General features: G+C 47.0%; 1 protein-coding gene across 2 annotated transcripts in view; it reads left to right on the forward strand.

Moving 5' to 3' along the window:
• LOC109410219 (CCR4-NOT transcription complex subunit 1) overlaps positions 1 to 20,377 on the forward strand; it is a 44,074-nt gene that overhangs the window by 10,371 nt on the left and 13,326 nt on the right. The window contains exons 1-10 of one of the 2 annotated variants that reach the window (XM_029873430.2): positions 10,373 to 10,569; positions 10,734 to 11,024; positions 11,451 to 11,631; positions 11,701 to 16,010; positions 16,076 to 16,213; positions 16,333 to 16,962; positions 17,034 to 17,387; positions 17,457 to 18,014; positions 18,088 to 18,329; positions 18,386 to 18,596. In XM_029873430.2, the coding sequence (XP_029729290.1) occupies positions 11,967 to 16,010; positions 16,076 to 16,213; positions 16,333 to 16,962; positions 17,034 to 17,387; positions 17,457 to 18,014; positions 18,088 to 18,329; positions 18,386 to 18,596 (6,177 nt within the window). In that variant the 5' untranslated portion in view covers positions 10,373 to 10,569; positions 10,734 to 11,024; positions 11,451 to 11,631; positions 11,701 to 11,966. Of the gene's footprint in view, positions 1 to 10,372; positions 10,570 to 10,733; positions 11,025 to 11,450; positions 11,632 to 11,700; positions 16,011 to 16,075; positions 16,214 to 16,332; positions 16,963 to 17,033; positions 17,388 to 17,456; positions 18,015 to 18,087; positions 18,330 to 18,385; positions 18,597 to 20,377 lie in introns of those variants that run through there. The other variant, XM_029873429.2, reaches the window with a different exon arrangement.

The raw sequence follows: 20,377 nt of genomic DNA on the forward strand, positions 1-20,377 counted from the left end.
CAAAAATGGTTTTATCTACTTGTTTTTACCACATCTTACTCCAATAGCTACATTACTTTCCAACTTTCCAGACGAGTGCACAGTGCTGCATATGCATATAGTTAATGCACTAGGGCTTATTTTTGCAACTTCACGAAAACAACATTAAATAAATTTAACAAATTTTCATCTGGGTAAAAGTTGTTAAGAGTTTACCTCGCTGTGATGTCAAAATCAACCCCCTGAAGAAAGCGTTAGTTTTTGAAGCCGCCGCCTTTGGTGGGGCGCCACGAATTTCTTTACAAAATTTCTGTCTACTGGCCAAGCTGCTACGTGTGCAAGCGAACTTTCTTGTACGAAGATAAATTCGTGATCGGGAAATAGTCATTTCTATATATTATACAATACGTTTATTGTTCTTTGTTAAATTTACAAGACGCACAAGTATGAAAATACATTTTTGCAATTCAGTATCATAATTTCTATTTTCGGTATCGTAATGACCAATTTTTCCGTACTGGTTCATTATGCAACTGAAATGAGTTGCGTAATAAAAAATAGTTGCATAATGTTCATTATGCAACTCATTTGAGTTGCATTATGAACATTATGCAACTCAAATGTGTTCCCGCAAAGAAATTTACCGTACATAAAACGGTTCAAACCGTAACATTACCATTATTTCTGTTTTCACCCATTAATCATACGTTTCACGTATGGTGCGTTTGTTATGGTAGAACGATATTGGGAGAAGTTGATATTATTGTTACATTAAAAACTATTGTCCATTTATTATCGCGAATGATCCCACTGTGTAGAGAGTTTATCGAACATTAGCAGTACCACAAGTACTGATGTTCGTCTCTGTTTTGAGTCGGGCAGTCTGGCGTCTGGTGGCCATATTTGTTTTGGTGCTCTGCCGCAGCGATTGCTCTCCTATTTTTTAAGTTAGTTGTTCCTGAAGTTACCAGTTTTAACAAGTTTAAGGATCAGTGGAAAATGTGTACAACTGTTTGGATCGAGGATAGGACCAGGATCAGCATACTTTCCGCCGAAAACTACAATTCCATCGGAGGTTGGAAAACGGTAATACAGGAGGAAAAAACGTACCTGCTCAAAATGCATTTCGTAAGTTTTCCATCGATTGTTTCTATATATTGAAATAAAAATAGTATTTTTTTTCCAGTTCCATCGGATTGCGGAAATGATTCGCAGCAGGTTCTGTAAACTTCCCACCCGCATTCGCTGGTGTCAGAGCTCAACACCTGATGTAGCACCTCGACTTGCAGGAACAAATAGATCCGGCCGGAGTAACAAAACCTGCAACTTCCGAAACTTCCACACAGGAGGAATCTGAATTCATTTGATGCAGCACGTTTTCCTTTCCACATCTGTACTGCTGCATGATTTTGCGAGTTCCGGAAGGCGTTAGATATAATTTGTCGTCATAGTTGTTGTTCCGAGCCAGGTAGTGATTTAGATGTGAAACATTGTCAATTTTAATTTAAAATTGTACCTTTGTATTTTGCATCGAGAAATGATAATAAAATATATAAAATGGATATTATTAGAATATTTTTTTTTGGTTTTGTAGAGAGGAAGAAAAACATTTATGGGAAACCATACCCACAACTGTACCATCATATGGTGAAACCATAACTCACCGGTTATTTCTGTACTCTGTATTGAGTTTTCCAAACCATATATAATATGTTTTAAGTATGGTCACCTTTCAAATTTTGTATGGGGAAATCTCGATTTTGAAACGGTAAACATTCTTAACGACCCGTTCCTGATATGGTCGAATCACGAAAAACATCAATCATTACGGTCGAAACCTTACCCACATATGGTTGATCTATGGTCGGAAGAACCATTTTAGGTATGGTTTTAAATGGAATGTATGGATCTATGCGGGTTGTATAATGAAAAAAATATTGCATAAAATTTTGTATGTAACTCGTTGCAAAACTCGATTTTTCAGCACTCGTGCTGAAAAAAATCAACTTTTTGCAACTCGTCACATAAATAACTATTAGCCCGTTTATAACAACGCTGAAGTCAATTAAATGCGCCTGCTCCAACAGAAAAAATGCTATGTTTTCAGCTTAATGCAACCGCCCATCAATTCACAACGTCCAGAACCAAATTTTTGGCTGCACTCCAGTTGTATGTGAATGACAGCCGTTTCGGGGGTTGGTCAGAACGCTGACCGAGTGGGCTCGGAACTGGCAGTGCACCCGACTATGGTCCACGTAATTTACCTGTATTAAGGTGTCATGATGCATCAGTAAACTTTCAAACGAATCATTGACTTTATGCTTTTCAATTATTGTTTGCCTCGCGTTTTTGAAGTGATAAAAAACTGTCAATTCTGCAGCCACGCAGCAGAAAAAGTATAATCGCAATCACTGCGAGTGAGCATATAGGATGATACTTTTTCATACGAATATTCGTTTTGGTGGCACAGAATTATCACTTTGAAATTTCGAGTCACATATCCAACATGGCTGCTGATGCTGATGATGCCGTAAAAAGCCTTAATGAATCCTTAAAAGGAAGGTTCATAACCACTGGATATTTCGACCACACCACGCAAATTGTTTAATTACTTTTGTTGCCATTTGTCTTTTTTTTTTTGTTTCTCATTGTAAAAATATGCGACCATTGCCAGGGGGCTCAACCGAGCTTTTTGGTGTGGGGGTGTTTATAGACACTATAGATTCCATAGACTCGCGGAGGTGAAGACAACTGTAGCCAAACGAACTGCCAAACGAGCATGACGAAATGATTTCAATAGCGACAATGGATTGCGTAACGTCATATTCGCTTGATACTCTCTAAATACACGGCAAAACACACTAAAGTCGTATTGCTTAACCATGTCTCCGCGAGTCTATAGGGTACTGCAAGCACCTGATCTAACCTCACTTTGTCTGACAGTTCAGCGAGCTTGTGTACAAGGTGTTAGAATTTTTAATTGGCGGCGAAAATTTAATTTACGTCTTCCGTCCCGAAACCATTGTGATACGGAAATATCGATTATATTCAACTCTACTAACAAAACCAATCGTCTAATTACCGTTTTACTGAAATTGTATCGAAAAACAGTTTTTCCGGATCTCCGCTAGAGACTAAGTCCATGTAAACAAGCTCGCTGAACTGTCAGTGCACGGCTTCGTGACGTCATCTTGCAGTATCCTATGGAATCTATAGTGGCTATAGGCCTTTTCAGGTGACAGGTCCGTGTATGCCACTGTTCACAACTACCGATCAAAGGCGCAAACGCTGAATTGTCAGATTCATAGGAGAACTGTCAAGACCCCAAAAAACAGCTGCTTTAAGACGTCAAATAAAAAGGCCCATAGGGCTCTGCACGAAGTTGTCTACTTCTCTTTCACTCTTATTGAAATTTTGTAAACAACAAGGCCAAGAAACGTCAAAATCCCATACAAAATCAAAACAATGCAGTGCCCTATAGGGGCTACTGGTGGGCGCAAAAAAAAACTGTTAAAAAGCTCGACATGAAGCTTATAGTCAGACACATAAAAATAACACTCAGCAATCATGAGTTATACACTCAGCCAAATAACCTTGAGATTTCCATAAGAGCCAACTTATGAAACAGCCTTTAAATAGTTCATAACGATTCGGATGAATTTCATAAGGTCACTCTATGACGTAAAATCGTCTCACAGCTTGGCTTTTATTCATGTTTAGCAACATGGTATTCTCAAGCGTCGGTAGCCGTGTAGATAAAACACGGGCTCGGTGATCCCGACGTTCATGGATCGAATCCAGTCTGCTTCATTTTGAGATTTTTTTGCTCTTTTCATAAGTCTATCTTATAAAATTTGTCATAGCAAGCACGATAAATTTTCATAAGGTATTTGATGTGACGTGTAGAGTTTCATCGAGCGACCCCCCGGTATCGGGCGACGCGCGCTCGGCGCGAACATGAGTGGAGAGAAAGAGAAGAAGATGTCAGTTTTTTTCAGTTTGAATAAATACGTTGAACAGTTCACACGCAGTGTTTCGATTCATTTGCAAATCCTCAGAAAAACCAATTCCTCCGATCTATTTCCCGAACATTTTGGTCCATTCGAGCCAGATGAACGTTTTTGTGATGGTTTTTTGTTGATTTGTGGTGAAATTCCGGTAAAACGAGAGAACTTTCTGATTTCCACCGTGTGGAAAATTCAATCGGCGACGACGCCGAGGACGCGTCAGTGCAATGTGTTGTGCGTACGCGAAACATGTATGATCGTGTTCGAAACACCGATTCTAAGTGAAGGGAATTTCCTGAATAAATTTGAACGATTTGTGAACGAACAGTGAAAAGTGGTGGTCCAATGACCGAAGAAACTCCTTATACGCTACGGAGTAAACACCCGAGAAAGCTTCTTGGTTCTGTGAGTGGTACACCGGCGGCGATTTACGAGTCCGTACAGAAGCAAAAGCAAGAACAAGTGAACAAAGAAATGGCGAAGAAACTAGACAGAATTCTCGATCATCGTGATCTGGCGAAGGAGCGGATGCTCCGGATACGCGAGAGTTTGAAACAGGACGTCCTCAACATTCACTGGCTCAAGCTACAACTGGAGACGCTTCGTCAGTGTAACGATGAACTGCAGAAAACGTACATCGAAATCTGTGACATTGTTCCGCGAGAGCAGCGAGATGAACACAAGCAAAATCACTTCCGCTGCGAGGAGCTGCATAACGAGTTGTTTGTGTACATCCAAACGGAAGTCGCGAAGTGGAACGCGGCAGAAGAAGAAAAACAACGAGGAAGAATGAGTGCGTTAGCTCCTGTTTTCGTACCGCAGCAACCGGTGGCAGTGAACAACTCGATGCCTCACTTACAGGTGCCACTGCCAACATTCGATGGCAGCCTTGAAAATTGGTATTCCTTCAAGTGTATGTTCAAAACCATAATGAACAGGTACCCCCACGAATCCCCGGCCATCAAACTATACCACTTGAAGAATTCGCTGGTCGGAAGCGCTGCCGGTAAGATAGACCAAGACGTAATCAACAACAACGATTACGAATCAGCGTGGAAGATGCTTGAGGAAACCTACGAGGACGAACGACTCATCATCGATACCCATATAGACGCCTTACTCTCGTTGCCCAAGATGACGAGTGAGAACGCTACTGAGTTGCGGAACTTGCTCGATGCTTGCATGAAACACGTTGACGCACTGAAGAACCGGTCGTTACCCGTTGAAGGACTCTCTGAGATGATCCTGGTCAATGTGGTAGCGAAACGATTGGACAAGGAAACCAGGAAGTTGTGGGAGTCGCAGATTCTGGCTGATGAGTTACCTTCGTACACTGATATGATCGACTTCCTTCGAGACCGGAGTCGCATACTACAGAAGATGAAAAGCTACGAGCAGTACCCACCGGCTCCAACTAAGCAAAGAGGAAAATCCATTGACCAGAAGCCCACCCAAGCCAGGAATGTTGCACAAACTTCAACGCAATCCAACGAAGTGTGTGCATGTTGCAACGGCGAGCATGTGATCTACAAGTGCGATGTATTCGAGAATCTCACAGTGAGCGACCGATACACCAAAGTGAGACAAGCTGGCCTCTGCTTCAATTGTCTACGGCGTGGGCATCGTACTGCAGATTGCAACTCAGACAGGACCTGCCGAACATGTAAGCGTAGACATCACAGCCTTCTCCATGAAGAAAAATCGACGACCACACAGCCGCAGGTTAGCCAACTTTCCGTGGCAGTAGAACCAGTCGCAGAAGAAGATCCAGAAAATGATGAACCAACGCAAGGATCGGTGAATTGTGCCCGTACGGGCATGACGAAACAAGTGCTGCTTTCGACGGCTGAAGTACTTGTTTGCGATGCCAGCAACAGACGGGTGCTATGCCTTGCGCTACTGGATTCCGGCTCCGATGCAAACCTCATCAGTGCGGCACTTGCGAAGAAGCTCAACATCATCCTACAACATGTCAATATTCCGATTAGCGGCGTCAATAACGCCGCAACCCAAGTTAAGTATAAACTTCGTACCAAGATCAGCTCACGCGTTAATTCATTTGACGCAGTTCTAGATTTCCTGGTCGTGCCGACGATCACTGCTAACCTGCCCGTCACGAAGGTGGACACGCGCTCCTGGAACATACCCGCTAACATCGCTTTGGCGGATCCGTCGTTCCATGCTCCGGACGAAATCCAGATGATCATCGGTGCTGAATTATTTTTCGAGCTGCTCAAGGGCGGCCGCATGAAACTCGCTGGCGGAACACCGATGTTGGTAGAAACGCAACTTGGATGGATTGTAAGCGGTCCCGTCAAGGTCAACCGAACCGGTCCCGCACGTAGCGTATGCCAGTTCAACCATGCTGAAGAGCAACTTAACCGCACACTTGTGAGGTTCTGGGAGATAGAGGCGTGCAACGAAGCATCACCATACACACCAGCGGAACAAGCCATCGAAAAGCACTACGAACAAACAGTATCCCGCGACGAAACGGGTCGGTATGTTGTCAGACTACCGTTTAACGAAAACAAAGGTCAACTAGGTGACTCGTTGGAATCGGCCCGATCTCGATTCAACCGACTCCTGCGATCGTTCGTGAACGAAGAAAAATGGAAGCGCTACTCCGAATTCATGGCAGAGTACCTAGCACTTGGCCATATGGTTGAAGTTCACGATCAGCCCGATGATTGTTACTTCCTACCACATCACGCGGTCTACAAGGAGTCAAGCTCGACTACAAAAATCCGTGTAGTGTTCGACGCGTCGGCGAAGACCACATCTGGTATATCACTGAACGATGCTTTGGGGGTAGGACCGACAGTGCAAAACGATCTCATCACGATTCTTCTTCGATTCTGCTGCTATCCTGTGGTACTAACCGCCGACATTCCGAAGATGTACCGTCAGGTGCAAGTACATGACGACGACAGAAAGTTTCAGCGTATCCTGTGGCTTAACTCCAACAACGAAATAGCTGCATTCGAACTGACAACCGTTACGTACGGGTGCGCCAGTGCCCCCTATTTGGCAACGCGCACGTTGATGCAGTTGGCGAAAGATGAAGCTGCCGAGTTACCGCTTGGATCCAGAGTCATTGTAGAAAATAGTTATATCGACGACTTCCTCACAGGAGGTAACAGTGAGCAAGAGGTGATTGCAATCTACGAGCAACTCACTGAGCTACTGCGACGAGGTGGCTTTGGAATCCATAAGTTCTGCACCAATAGTAAAATGGTCCGTAACATCATTCCATCCGAACTTCAAGAAACACTTTTCGATTTCGAGGAAGCCGACATCAATAACGTCATCAGGACCCTTGGCGTCATTTGGAACCCTGACGACGACTATTTCACCTTCAACGTTAGTCCACTCCATGGTAAGGTGACGAGCGCAACGCCGACCAAGCGCAATGTACTTTCTGCCATTGGACAGCTTTTCCATCCATGTGGGTATCTTGGTCCTGTGATTACGACAGCAAAGCTGCTGATGCAAGATCTGTGGAGACTCAAAATAGGTTGGGACGAAGCATTGCCAAAGGAACAGTACGATTTGTGGACCACTTTTCGGGAACAGTTGCCGATGTTAAATGAACTGCAAAAGCAGCGATGTGTTATTTCAAGTGGAGCAGATGTTATAGAACTTCATGGATTTTCGGACGCTTCCAAGCGTGCGTATGGGGCAGTCTTGTACACAAGGTGCATCTCCCCGGAAGGAACAGTGAATGTCGAACTCGTGTGCAGCAAATCAAGAGTGGCACCCTTGAAGCCAATGACCATTCCCCGGCTGGAATTGTGTGGTACACTCCTTTTGGCAAGGCTAGTTGAAAAAACTGTAGCGGCGATGAAAATCCCCTTTTCCAATGTGACACTTCACACTGATTCGCAAGTTTGTTTGAGCTGGCTTGCGAAGTCACCGCTTGCTTTGAATCAGTTCGTTGCAAACCGTGTCGCTACTGTGCACGAACTGACGCAGGATTACAACTGGCGTTATGTGCGGTCGCAGGACAACCCGGCCGATATAATTTCACGTGGTGTGCTGCTACCAGCTGAACTGCTTACAGAGGAACAGTGGTTCAATGGTGCTCCAACATTGTGGCAATCGAATTCCCCTAACGAGAAGATACTGTGTTTGGACGACAGCGAACTGCCAGAGTTGAAACCAACGGTGGTCGCCACTGCCGTGCAAAGAAAATCCCATGTAGATTTGACACGGATTAGCAGCTTTCGACGTCTACAACGAGTGTGGGCTTACGTGTTACGGTTCATCGAGAACGTACGCTCGAAGCAACGTAATACATCTGAACTCCAAACGCAGGACATCAAGAAGGCAACGCACACCATCATGATGCTCGTGCAGAGGGAGTCATTTCACGAGCTTTTCGACGCGCTGAAGCAAGGTAAGAAGACGTTGAAGCAGTATCGAGGATTGGCTCCGTTCATCGACGAGGAAGGATTGATTAGGGTTGGCGGGCGTCTTAAATATTCGTCAATTCCCTACGACGGCAAACATCAGATCTTGTTGCCTGAGAAGCACCACGTGACTCAGATACTAGTTCGTCAGCTTCACAACGACCATTTCCATGTCGGTCAGCGGGGTTTACTGTCCATCGTACGCGAAAGGTATTGGCCGATCAAGGTAAAGGTGCTGATCAAACGAATCGTCTCCAAATGCTATGTCTGCTTCCGCCACAATCCACCACCGGTAAACCAGTTCATGGGCGATCTACCAGACTATCGGATTACACCTTCACCTGTGTTTTCGAATACCGGGGTTGATTATGCTGGACCGGTATATCTCAAGGAAGCAGGCAGAAAGAAAACTCTGTATAAGGCTTACATTGCAGTCTTTATTTGTATGGCCACAAAGGCCATTCACATCGAAGTAGTGTCCAGCTTGACAGCGGAAGGTTTCATCGCTGCCTTACAGCGGTTCATCAGCAGACGCGGTATGGTTGCCAATATGTACTCCGATAATGCAACGACGTTTGTTGGGGCTAATCACGAGTTGGCCGAGCTGCGCCAATTGTTCGAGGACCAGGCACACCAACGGCAACTGAACGATTTCTGCACTTCAAAGGGGATCCAGTGGCATTTCATCCCGCCACGCAGTCCTCATTTTGGCGGTATATGGGAGGCTGGAGTAAAATCTGTGAAGCACCATTTGAAACGTGTCGTCGGTGAAACTGACCTTCGAGGAGATGTGCACTTTCTTGACCCAATGTGAAGCCATCCTGAACAGTCGACCGCTGGTTCCTGTTTCAGATGATCCGAATGATATCGAGGTCTTGACTCCATCACATTTCCTCATTGGGAGACCTGCTTTGAGCGTTCCAGAACCGTCGTATGCTGAGGAGAAGGTCGGCCGACTGAATCGATGGCAGCACGTGCAATTGATGAAGCAACACTTCTGGAGGCGCTGGTCGGGTGAGTATTTGCATTATTTGCAATCTCGACCTAAATGGCATAACGGAGCTGCAAACATCGAGATTGGTGCTGTCGTCGTGTTGAAGGATGACAACGCTCCCCCACATCTGTGGCGATTGGGGCGCATTGTCGCTACGCATCCCGGACAGGATGGAATGGTGCGTGTGGTCACGGTGCGTGCAGACAACAAGGAGTTCCGTCGAGCTACATCAAAGGTTTGCTTCCTTCCAAAGGTTGATCCGTTGGACTCAACGGGGGGAATATGATGTGACGTGTAGAGTTTCATCGAGCGACCCCCCGGTATCGGGCGACGCGCGCTCGGCGCGAACATGAGTGGAGAGAAAGAGAAGAAGATGTCAGTTTTTTTTCAGTTTGAATAAATACGTTGAACAGTTCACACGCAGTGTTTCGATTCATTTGCAAATCCTCAGAAAAACCAATTCCTCCGATCTATTTCCCGAACAGTATTCTTATGCCATTCATAAGAATTAGTTATATCAAATTTTTATAAGGTTTTCGATGAATTTTGCTAGTTTTTTTCGCTGAGTGTACGATTATTTTTTTTTTTTTGGCACATGGCTTGAAAACATTCTCATTTTGATTGATTGATTTGTCTTTATTGAAGAGACTTTCAGCCCTTGGCTGGTTCGTCTCTAGTTCTCATTTTCATGTTTTTTTGATTCGTTTCGAATCGCTTTGAAAAATGCCATTACTGCATATCCTATACTGTATTTTTTACAGTGTCATCAATGTATGTTTACGATGTTTACATGGTTTTCTTCTTTTTATGAATATCCATTGATGATTGGTAGCTGGTGCTACCGAGCTTATGTTTTGGAAAAAAGCGAAAAAAATCTCACTGACCCAACTGTCGAAACACACTGGAGCACGTTCATTGGTGTTGGTGAATTGCATGCACCGCGTCAGACAAGCCTCTCTCTCGGCTCATCATCTGCACTAACCCGACGACGGTCGACTCGCGATTCATTCGGCCATGTTTGATCGGAAGTAAAGGAGAAGCAAGCGATCCTCTTCACAGACTGCCACGGTCCGGTCGTGTTTGCTGGCCAAAAAGCGAGAAAAACCCGTCCTTGACCGTGCATCATGGAAGATCCTTCGCCGACGAACGTTTAGTGACTATTGGTGATATTGGAAAAGTGCGAATTTGTGCGGAAAAACGGTTTAGAGAATCCAGTGTACTAATTTTTCTTTTTCGTTTCTTTTTTTCCTCCCTCCGATTTTTTTTCCGGTTGAACGCGATTGATTCCCGTTCGTTTTGCCTGCGGTTTGGTGCTGCCCATCATCGGATTTCTGGGTGCAGTTTGTGAAAGATTTTGGATTAGAAGCTGATCGTCATTTGCTGCGCTGCCTGTTTTCTGCGGTTGATTTTTCCTGCTCGCCTGGAAGATCCGGAGACGCTACAACCCCGGGACATTCCAGGAGCAACAGCACCAGTAGCAGCAACAGTAACAACAACAACAACTACTACAGTAGCGGACCCTTGTCACTGCAGGCCCGATTGCTGTCGACGGAACTGGTCGGACTGCTGACCAAGCCGCAGCTGGTCGGGAACGTTTGCTTTGCCGTGGACAATCCGCTACCGCAACAAAGGGTAAGGAACTTTGCGTGTTTCGACTAAAATTTATCTTTTCGGTTTGTTAGGAAAATTTTCACGTTTATGTATGTGAGTGGTGTACCTACTCTCCACTGTTGTTCTTGTTTTTCTTTATGCTCTCTCCGAGTTGCACCTAACCTCAACGTTTGTGCAAGTGTTGAATAGGGTTACCAAGCCAAATTGCTTTTCAATCCTTTCTCTCCCACGATTTTCATCAACAACTTTTCCTAGTAAAAAATACATTTCCGATAAAAATTTCTGCACATTATCATTTTTTTTCAAAAATTTCTGTATTTCCTAAAGATTATGGCTTTTAGAACTTCTTAGATGGGCAAAATTTGCTCTACGTGATTTGAACAGCCTACGTTGGGTATTGCCAATTAGGCAGTAAATTGATTATCGTTTTTTTCTTCCGTTACCCAGACTTTAACCCCATCGGTCAATCTCGTGACCCAAATCGTCAGAACCCTCAACTGTTCACCGATTCAGCAAGCCGCACTTGCCCTTGCGCTTCTTCATTCGTCGCATCCGGACATCGTCCGAAGTGCCGAGGAAAACGCTCGCATCTGCATTGCTGAACTTATTCAATCTTACATCGACTTAGGTAAGGCAAACTGTTCTATGAACTGTCATGTGTACAGGTTCAAACTTCAAATGCATCGTTTTCTTCCAGACTCAACTCAACCAACCCAAGAAGGAAGTCTCAACGACGTCTCTCCGGAACTACTGCAGCACATTCTATCGCTGATTTCCCACGATAAGCACCGGGAGTTTGGCCTATCGGACTCCACCTACGGAAAGTTTGTACAGCAGCTGTGCCGGGACTTCCCACGAGAACGGGTTCCGTTGATCCTTGCTCCGCTGCTGTACCGGGAAAACACGGAACTTTCGGCCGAGGTAGTCAAAGCTAACTCGCAGTCGCTGCTCCGCTCGTCGATCATGGATACCGCTTGGGGCAGTTTGGTGATGGAGATCGGTTACGGATTCACCGGCTCGGTGGAGGATTGCAAGAATCATCTGCTGAAGGTCGGTGGCCGGGAGATCTCCGCGCAGGATGTTGCCAAGATCATTTCATCGATGTGTCTGACGCATGCGTCGCTCTCGGAGAGTAGTATCAATCTGCCGACTCCCAGCAGTTTTTGGCCGCAGGGAAGCGACCCCGGAGGGAAGGGGAAGGATGGCCAGAATGGCGGATCCAGTTCGGAGAACAGTAGCTGGAAGCCGGAAATATTCGTGCAAGCGTTGAAAGAGGTCGTTCCCAACTTGAATTGGAAGGATGTCTGCCTGGCGTTTGATCACGCGGATTTTCTGATCAAGGATCGACCGGGATTGGCGTTGCTTTTGTCCATCGTCAAGATGGGTATGCAATCCAGCGGTCTGGGGCAGAATTTCCCCGTGGAATGCGTCTATCAGCGGTGGACAAATGTGGAAGGACAATTGTCTTTGATCACGATGATTTTGAAGAGTCCCGATCTGTACTCGTTTGCGGATCATATCTACACGAGTGTATCGGTTGACCTGCTGAAGACCCCACCGGAGACGGACAACAAGGAAGTGGCATCGTGGTTGTCGCTTCATTTGGTGGACGTCCTGCTGTACATAGCCGACAACGGATTCTACGCTCAGGCTTTGGAGATCTTCAAGATTCCGATCCAACTGTGCCCGGATATCCTCTTCATGGCGTTGTTGCAGATAAATCCACCGGTAACAGTGTCCCGTCAGGATCTGTTCACTACGTTGATCCCAATCTTCCTCGGCAATCACCCGAACTCTGGAACTATTCTTCATCATGCGTGGAACAACACCAGCTTCAATCCCTCGCTGAGGCATATCATCCTGCACTCGATGAGCGAATGGTACCTCCGGGGAGAAAACGATCAGTCGCGCCTGTCCCGCATCCTGGATGTGGCCCAGGATCTGAAAGCGCTGTCCAACCTTTTGAACGTGCGCACGTTCACATTCATCATCGATTTGGCTTGTCTGGCATCCCGTCGGGAGTATCTCAAGCTGGAGAAGTGGCTCGCGGACAAGATCCGGGAACATGGCGAACCGTTCGTGAAGGCGATCATCAAGTTCCTGCAACGTCGCTTCCCGCAGATTATGATGGGTAAATTCGCCGACGAGCAGATTCCGAAGTCAGCGCAACTTCCCCCGGAGACTCTGAGTACGATTTTGTCTTGTCTGCAGGCGTGCGTCGGAAATGTAAGTCCTGAAGTAGCTGAAATCATCATGAGCATGACCCAATACAATCTACTGTTGACTAGCAAGACGAGAGCTCAGCAAGCTCCACAGCAGCAACAACCTCCACCTCCAGGAGTTGTACGCCCTCATCGTGTTTTGGAAGCCCCGTTCAGCACTTCGGCTCTGGGAGGACAGATCTTTCCGGGACCGTCGGTTGAAACGCTGTCCGGATTGGCTAGCAATATGGCCGGGTTGAATTTGGGAGGACCGGGGAACAGTGCTTTCAGTTTCGGAAATGCTCTTGGGAATCTTGTGTCGACCCCGGCTTCACCATCCAGGCTGCTGGCCGGTCCATCGAATAGTCCGTTCCCGTTGATGACTATGCCACCGACCGCACCGGTTGGAAATATCGGTCGCTTGCCACAGACGCCCACGGGAGACAAACTGGCCATGCCAACCGCTGGACAGTCGAGTTTCTCTGAACTCGGAGGTCAAGCCGTTTCGAAGGAAGTCGAAGACGAAGCCAACAGCTACTTCCAACGGATCTACAATCATCCCCCGCACAACAACTTGTCCATCGACGAAGTCCTGGATATGCTGCAGCGCTTCAAGGATTCTCCCATTCGTCGGGAATGCGACGTCTACCAGTGTATGCTGCGAAACCTCTTCGAGGAGTACAAGTTTTTCCCCCAGTACCCGGACAAGGAACTGCAGATTACCGCTCAGTTGTTCGGTGGAATGGTCGAACGAAACCTGGTAACTACGTATGTCGCCCTCGGTTTAGCCTTACGATGCGTGCTGGATGCCCTCAAAAAACCGGAAGGTTCGAAAATGTACTACTTCGGTATCACTGCCTTGGATCGCTTCAAGAACAAACTGCATCTCTATCCAAAGTATTGCGAGTACGTCCATGGAATTCCCCATTTCGATCAGTTCCCGCCACATTTGATAGAATACATAGAATACGGTGCTCAAGGGCAGGAGCCCCCGAATAAGACCCTCGGACCTGGTCCGCTACCTTCGTCCATCACGCAGCTCCTTCCGGGACCATCCGGAGTTGGAGGCGGCAATCCGCTGTACCGTACTAATTCTGCCACCGGGACAAGCAACCTTACGTCCGCTGCTCCAGCAGCTGCACCCAAGGTCAACCTCGGATCCCAGCTCGGGACAACAAGTCAACCTCCGCGGGTCAAATCCATTGCCAATGCTACCAATATCGACACCTTGCTGGTGGCCACCCAAGAAGGCGACGAGAAGATCATCAACCCACCGGACGCTATCCAGGACAAAACGGCCTTCATCTTCAATAACCTCAGTCAGTTGAATCTACAGCAGAAGTGCGAGGAAATCAAGGACATTCTGCAGAAGGACTACTATGTGTGGTTGGCCCAGTATCTGGTCCTCAAGCGAGCGTCTATCGAAGTTAATTTTCACGTCCTGTATTCCAACTTTTTGGATGCCCTGAAGATTCCGGAAGTTAATAAATTGGTCACAAAGGAGACCTTCCGTAACATAAAAGTGCTGCTCCGTTCGGACAAAGCCATTGCCAACTTCTCTGACAGAAGTCTGCTGAAGAATCTGGGGCATTGGCTCGGAATGATGACCTTGGGTAGGAATAGACCCATCCTCCACCTGGACATCGATATGAAATCATTGCTGGTGGAAGCGTACAACAAGGGCCAGCAGGAATTACTCTTCGTGGTCCCATTCGTTGCCAAGGTTCTGGAATCCTGTTCGAAGAGTAAGGTCTTCAAACCGCCTAACCCATGGACTATGGCCATCATGAACATTCTGGCCGAACTTCACCAGGAACCGGAATTGAAGCTCAATCTCAAGTTCGAAATCGAGGTCCTTTGCAAGAACTTGAACATAGACGTCGCAGATCTGAAACCTGCCATCTATCTGAAGGATCCGGAACGTGCCCAGAACATCGAGTATCAACTGTCCCAGCCGAAGCCGGCCAAGGAACTTCAACCGATTCAGGTCATTCAGGTAGCCGAGGAAATGGCCTCCGCCGGTCCATCGGGATCCCCAGCCATTCCGGCCATGGATCCTTCCCTGGCTGTCACCGGTCCTCCAGAACCCCGGTTCCACTACTCCGACATCAACATCTCGAACTTTGCCTGCATCAATCAGCACGTCATGTACTCCCCGAACATTGCCCTCCTGCACACTCATCCCCACCTGAAGCAGATCATCAAGACCGCCCTGGAACGTACGATCACCGACTGGATCACCCCCGTTGTGGAACGCAGCGTCAAGATCGCGTCCAAAACGTGCGAACAAATCATCCGGAAGGACTTCGCTCTCGATCCGGACGAGCTCCGGATGCGAACGGCGTCCCACAATCTGGCTCGCAATCTCGCAGCCGGTTTGGCCATGATCACCGCCCGCGATCAGTTGATGCAGAACATTCAGAACAACATCAAAACGGCGTTCATGACGACGCTGAGTCCGGCGCAAAAGGACGTAGCCGAAGCAGCGGCCAACCAGCTGGCGGCCGACAATATGGAACTGGTTTCCGCATTCATCCAAAAGACGGCCATCGAGAAGGTGGTGCCGGAAATGGACAAACTGCTTGCCACGGACTACGAGCTGAGGAAGCTTGCCCGGCAGGAAGGCCGTCGGTATTGCGATGCCAGCGTGTTGACTTACCAGGCGGAACGGATGCCGGAGAGGATCCGGTTGAGCGTTGGTGGCGTGTCGCCCAGTCAGCTAGCGGTGTATGAAGAGTTTGCCCGGAACATTCCGGGATTCCAGCCAATCACTGACCGGGATAATGCGCTGTTTGCACCTAAATTGGTAAATTTGATTGGATTGTGCGTTTGTGCGTGGTTTTACTGATTATTTCTGTGTCTTCATTTTAGCCGGAAGCGCTGCCTGCGGTTGCTCAATTCCCCACTCCGGCGGCCGTCACTCCGGACGAGATCGGAGTGCTGTACGATGAGTTGGCCAGCAAAATGGAAGTATTCCTCAGCAGTGCCGTCAATGTGCCTCAGTTGCATGTAAGTATTCTTTCGTACTGCTCTAGATTTAAATTGATTGAAATTTCGTACTTTAGCCCTTGAATTAGAAGTTAGTAGTGGTCAATGTGATATTCTAAATTTCCCCATTTCCCCTTCAGGTTCACCTGAATAACATGCACACGCTCCTGGAATGTCTTATCATCGCTCGTCGATCGCGCGACAATCTTACTGCATGTAATCTGCTCAACAAAGCCGTCGAAGGCATCATGGAGGGATTGATGAACATCCCGGATCATATTGACCAGATCAAGCTGTACCGAGACATTCACCTGCGAGTGATGCGTTTGCTGCAGGACCCACGTGCTTTCGGGCCTGTCTGGACAAACAAGGCCATCACCCGGTACATGCTGGAGTGTCGCGAGGAGATCCGCTACAACGTCGAGGCGGTCGATCTGCTGATTTCGTCCGGATTTGTCAACATGCCTCAGTACGACATGATGCTGACGCAGCTGATGGACAACGGCAACAATTACGTGGCCGTGGTCTTTGCCATGCAGCTGGTGCAGACCTACTTCATCGACGAGCGCCCCAACACGGTGATTACCGATAACGATCTGCTGAATACGATCGAACTGCTGGCCAGACTATCGGCGCATCCCCGGGCCCCGGAAGGATTGGCCCACCTGATGGAAATGCTCCGCTCGAATCATGATCCCAATACGTTCCTGGTGGATCGGGCACATGCTGGACCAACGGCGCATATCCACTCGGGTATTATTATAGCTAGGGTGAGTGTTCTTTGTGTGTCTTTGACGACGAAATACTGCAACAATTGTACTAATCAAAATTATTCTCACAGGCCACCGACATCGAAGATCCCCCGGGCTTTGCCGAACGGGCAGAGTATCTACTGAAAGATTGGATTACAATTTTCCATACCCCATCGAACTCGAAGGACATGATCAAAGCGTTCGGAAGCTTTGTCAACAAGATGAACGTGTACGGCATTCTGAAGGGAGACGAACCGCTGACGAGATTCTTCCGTCACGCCACCCAATGCTGTATCGATCTGACGTACCGTAATATGAACGATCCCAACTGGAAGACGAAGATCTTCCAGTGGATCGATGCGTATGTGCGGCTGATTGCGCTGCTGGTGAAACATTCTGGCGAGGGTGGCAGCACTAGCACCAAGTTGAATTTGCTGAATAAGGTTTGTAGAGATGCCTCTTCATAGTTATCCAAAATTGATGCAGCACTATAACGGTAATTTTCCTTCTAGGTTCTAGGCATCGTAGTTGGCATTCTGATGCACGATCAGGAAGTGCATGGAACCGCTTTCCAGCAGATGGGCTACCACCGTATTTTCATCATGCTGTTCCTGGAGCTTAGCGCTCACGATCCAGTTCTGGAGAATATCAGCCTCAGCGTCATCACTGCCTTCTGTCACACGTATCACATTCTGCGACCATCGCTGGCCCCCGGTTTTTGCTATTCCTGGCTGGAACTGATATCGCATCGGGTCTTCATCGGCCGCATCTTGGCTTCGATTCCACAGCAGAAAGGATGGTCCATGTATTCGCAGCTGCTGATCCATCTGTTCAAGTACCTGGCTCCGTTCCTGCGTAACGCCGAACTTGCCAAGCCGGTACAACACCTGTACAAGGGAACGCTGCGGGTGCTGCTGGTACTGTTGCATGACTTCCCGGAGTTTTTGTGTGACTATCACTTCGGTTTCTGCGACGTGATTCCCCCGAACTGCATCCAAATGAGGAATCTGATCCTGTCTGCGTATCCACGCAATATGCGTCTGCCGGATCCATTTACACCGAATCTGAAGGTAAGATACGTCTGCTACAACTAACCAGAATTCTGTTTAATTGCATCCGCACATTTCTCCCATCCTCACGCAGGTCGACATGCTGACCGACATTGGCGGTTCGCCCCGCATTTTCACCAACTACGCGGCAGCCATCACGCCAAGCAGCTTCAAGAAAGATCTAGATTCCTATCTGAAGGCGCGATCGCCCGTAACGTTCCTCTCGGAATTGCGTAGCAATCTGCAAATTTCGAACGAACCCGGATCCCGGTACAACATCCCGTTGATGAACGCCCTGGTGCTGTACGTTGGTACCCAGGCAATCGCTCACATCAGGTAAGATCCAATGGTCACATTCGAAAGTGGTTCATTTAACACTCTACCCCATTCAGGTCGAAAAATCTGGGTCCCACGATGGCAACCATCGTCCACAGTGCCCACATGGACATCTTCCAGAATCTGGCGGTAGATCTGGACAACGAGGGTCGATATCTGTTCCTGAATGCGATTGCCAACCAGCTGCGGTACCCGAACAGCCACACGCACTACTTCAGCTGTGCGATACTGTATCTGTTTGTGGAGGCCAACTCGGAAGCGATTCAGGTGAGTGAAGTTGGGACATTTTCTGGACAAGGAAACTGTGTAACTCTTGGTTGAATGTGTACTCTGTAGGGATTGATATGGGTACAAACCCCATTTACGGTACTTACTCAAATGTGGTGAAAATGAGTGCAAGATCTCCGTTACATAGATGGTGGAGCTATCAACGTGCGGGTGCACCATTTGTCATCAAACATGCCTTCTTCGGAAGTTGTTGAACACTTTCGGAAATATGGAACCTTCGTTTCCATTTCTAGGGATAAGTAGAAACATGATTTTCTTGGGCTAACGGGGTCCGAGTTGTTAGAATGCAGCTCAGTCAACCAATTCCCTCGTAAATGATCATCGGCTATGGCGTTTACGTTGATCACATACCCGAGTCAACCGAAGATGAAGAAACCTCACCCTCGAAGCTTTAACAACATCATACCGCAAGCTAGTGCAACAAAGACTTTTGGAACCGGTATAATATACACTCATCTTGCAGAATGTGTTTCATCTCGTAGAAGCCAACTCCTCACTGCTGGATGTTTACAATCACAGAAAAGTACATTCAATAACAACGATGATAGCTCAAATCAAATGCCTAAATATGCGAAAGGTAACATGCACACACAACCTGAACATGTAGAATCCAAAGACAATAGCGAATCAACAGACAGTAGTCCTGTTCAACGACGTAGGTTGAACTTTCTCGAAGTTGCTGCATCCCGCTCTTAACCGTTTGATGACAAATGGGTAAGAGCAAGATGCAGCAACTTCGAGCAAGTTCAACCTGCGTCGTTGAACAGGACTAGTGAGTCAATCGAACAACAATAGGTAAACAAGCGATGACCAGGGCTAGAAAAATGAAGCGTTTTTCTTCGAATGCAGCAAAATTTGCTCCTCTTTGACCAGCGCTTTTCAACCCATCGCGGTAGTGTATATGTCTGCATTGGCTAACATACTTCAGAAGCAAGTGGGTGCATGAGCAATTTACTTATTACTGAGAGTGAGAAACGGTTGTCCAGCAGCGTGGTGGCTCTCTGATTTTTTTTCTCTTCGTCGGCGTATACGGCTATGAATATTCTTCGTTTTTATTCCGTTATTACAGTTCGATTATAATAGTCTAGTCACGTTCACACTCCCATGCTTAGTAATCAAAGTGGGTAGTATCAATGTTGGGAACATGCAAAGTTCCAATATGGTCGTAATGTCGTATACTGCCTACACTGAAATAATTCTAAGAGCCTATTTCATCAGACGCTACACATACATTTTACCCCTAGTCTGACACGTTCACTTCAAATGAATCGTTATACGCATCATATTATAAACAGTTCCGATTGAAAAACCTTCTAATGAAACTATTGTATTTTTTACGAATGATCAGACTTTCATGACGAAATTGAACTCGCCCAAAAATCGTGCTCATCAGTCATTTTCAACAGCTTTTCGCCTTCCGACCCTGATCCAGGCGAAAGCAGCTGATTTTGTTATGACAACATTGATAACAATCTTCTTCTTCTTCTTTCTTCTGGTTGAACCCCTGGTTGACGGTTCGCGTTGAGGGCCAGTCAGAGTTGACTATATGCCCTGTTGACTTCTACGTTGGGTCGTTACTCTCTAGCTACAAATCCAATTTGCAGCATCTCACAAAGTCGCTGATTTCTTTGTATAGGAGCAGGTTTTTGGATTTCAGTACGTCCATTAGTGTCCTATGTGAGCGTTTGAAACTGTAGTTCATCCTTGTGTGGCCGTATCTTGGGCAGTCCATAATAACATGGTCTGCTGTTTCGGCTTCC

This window comes from Aedes albopictus, chromosome 2, assembly GCF_035046485.1.
Source record: "Aedes albopictus strain Foshan chromosome 2, AalbF5, whole genome shotgun sequence".
In the NCBI taxonomy this organism is placed as follows: domain Eukaryota; kingdom Metazoa; phylum Arthropoda; class Insecta; order Diptera; family Culicidae; genus Aedes; species Aedes albopictus.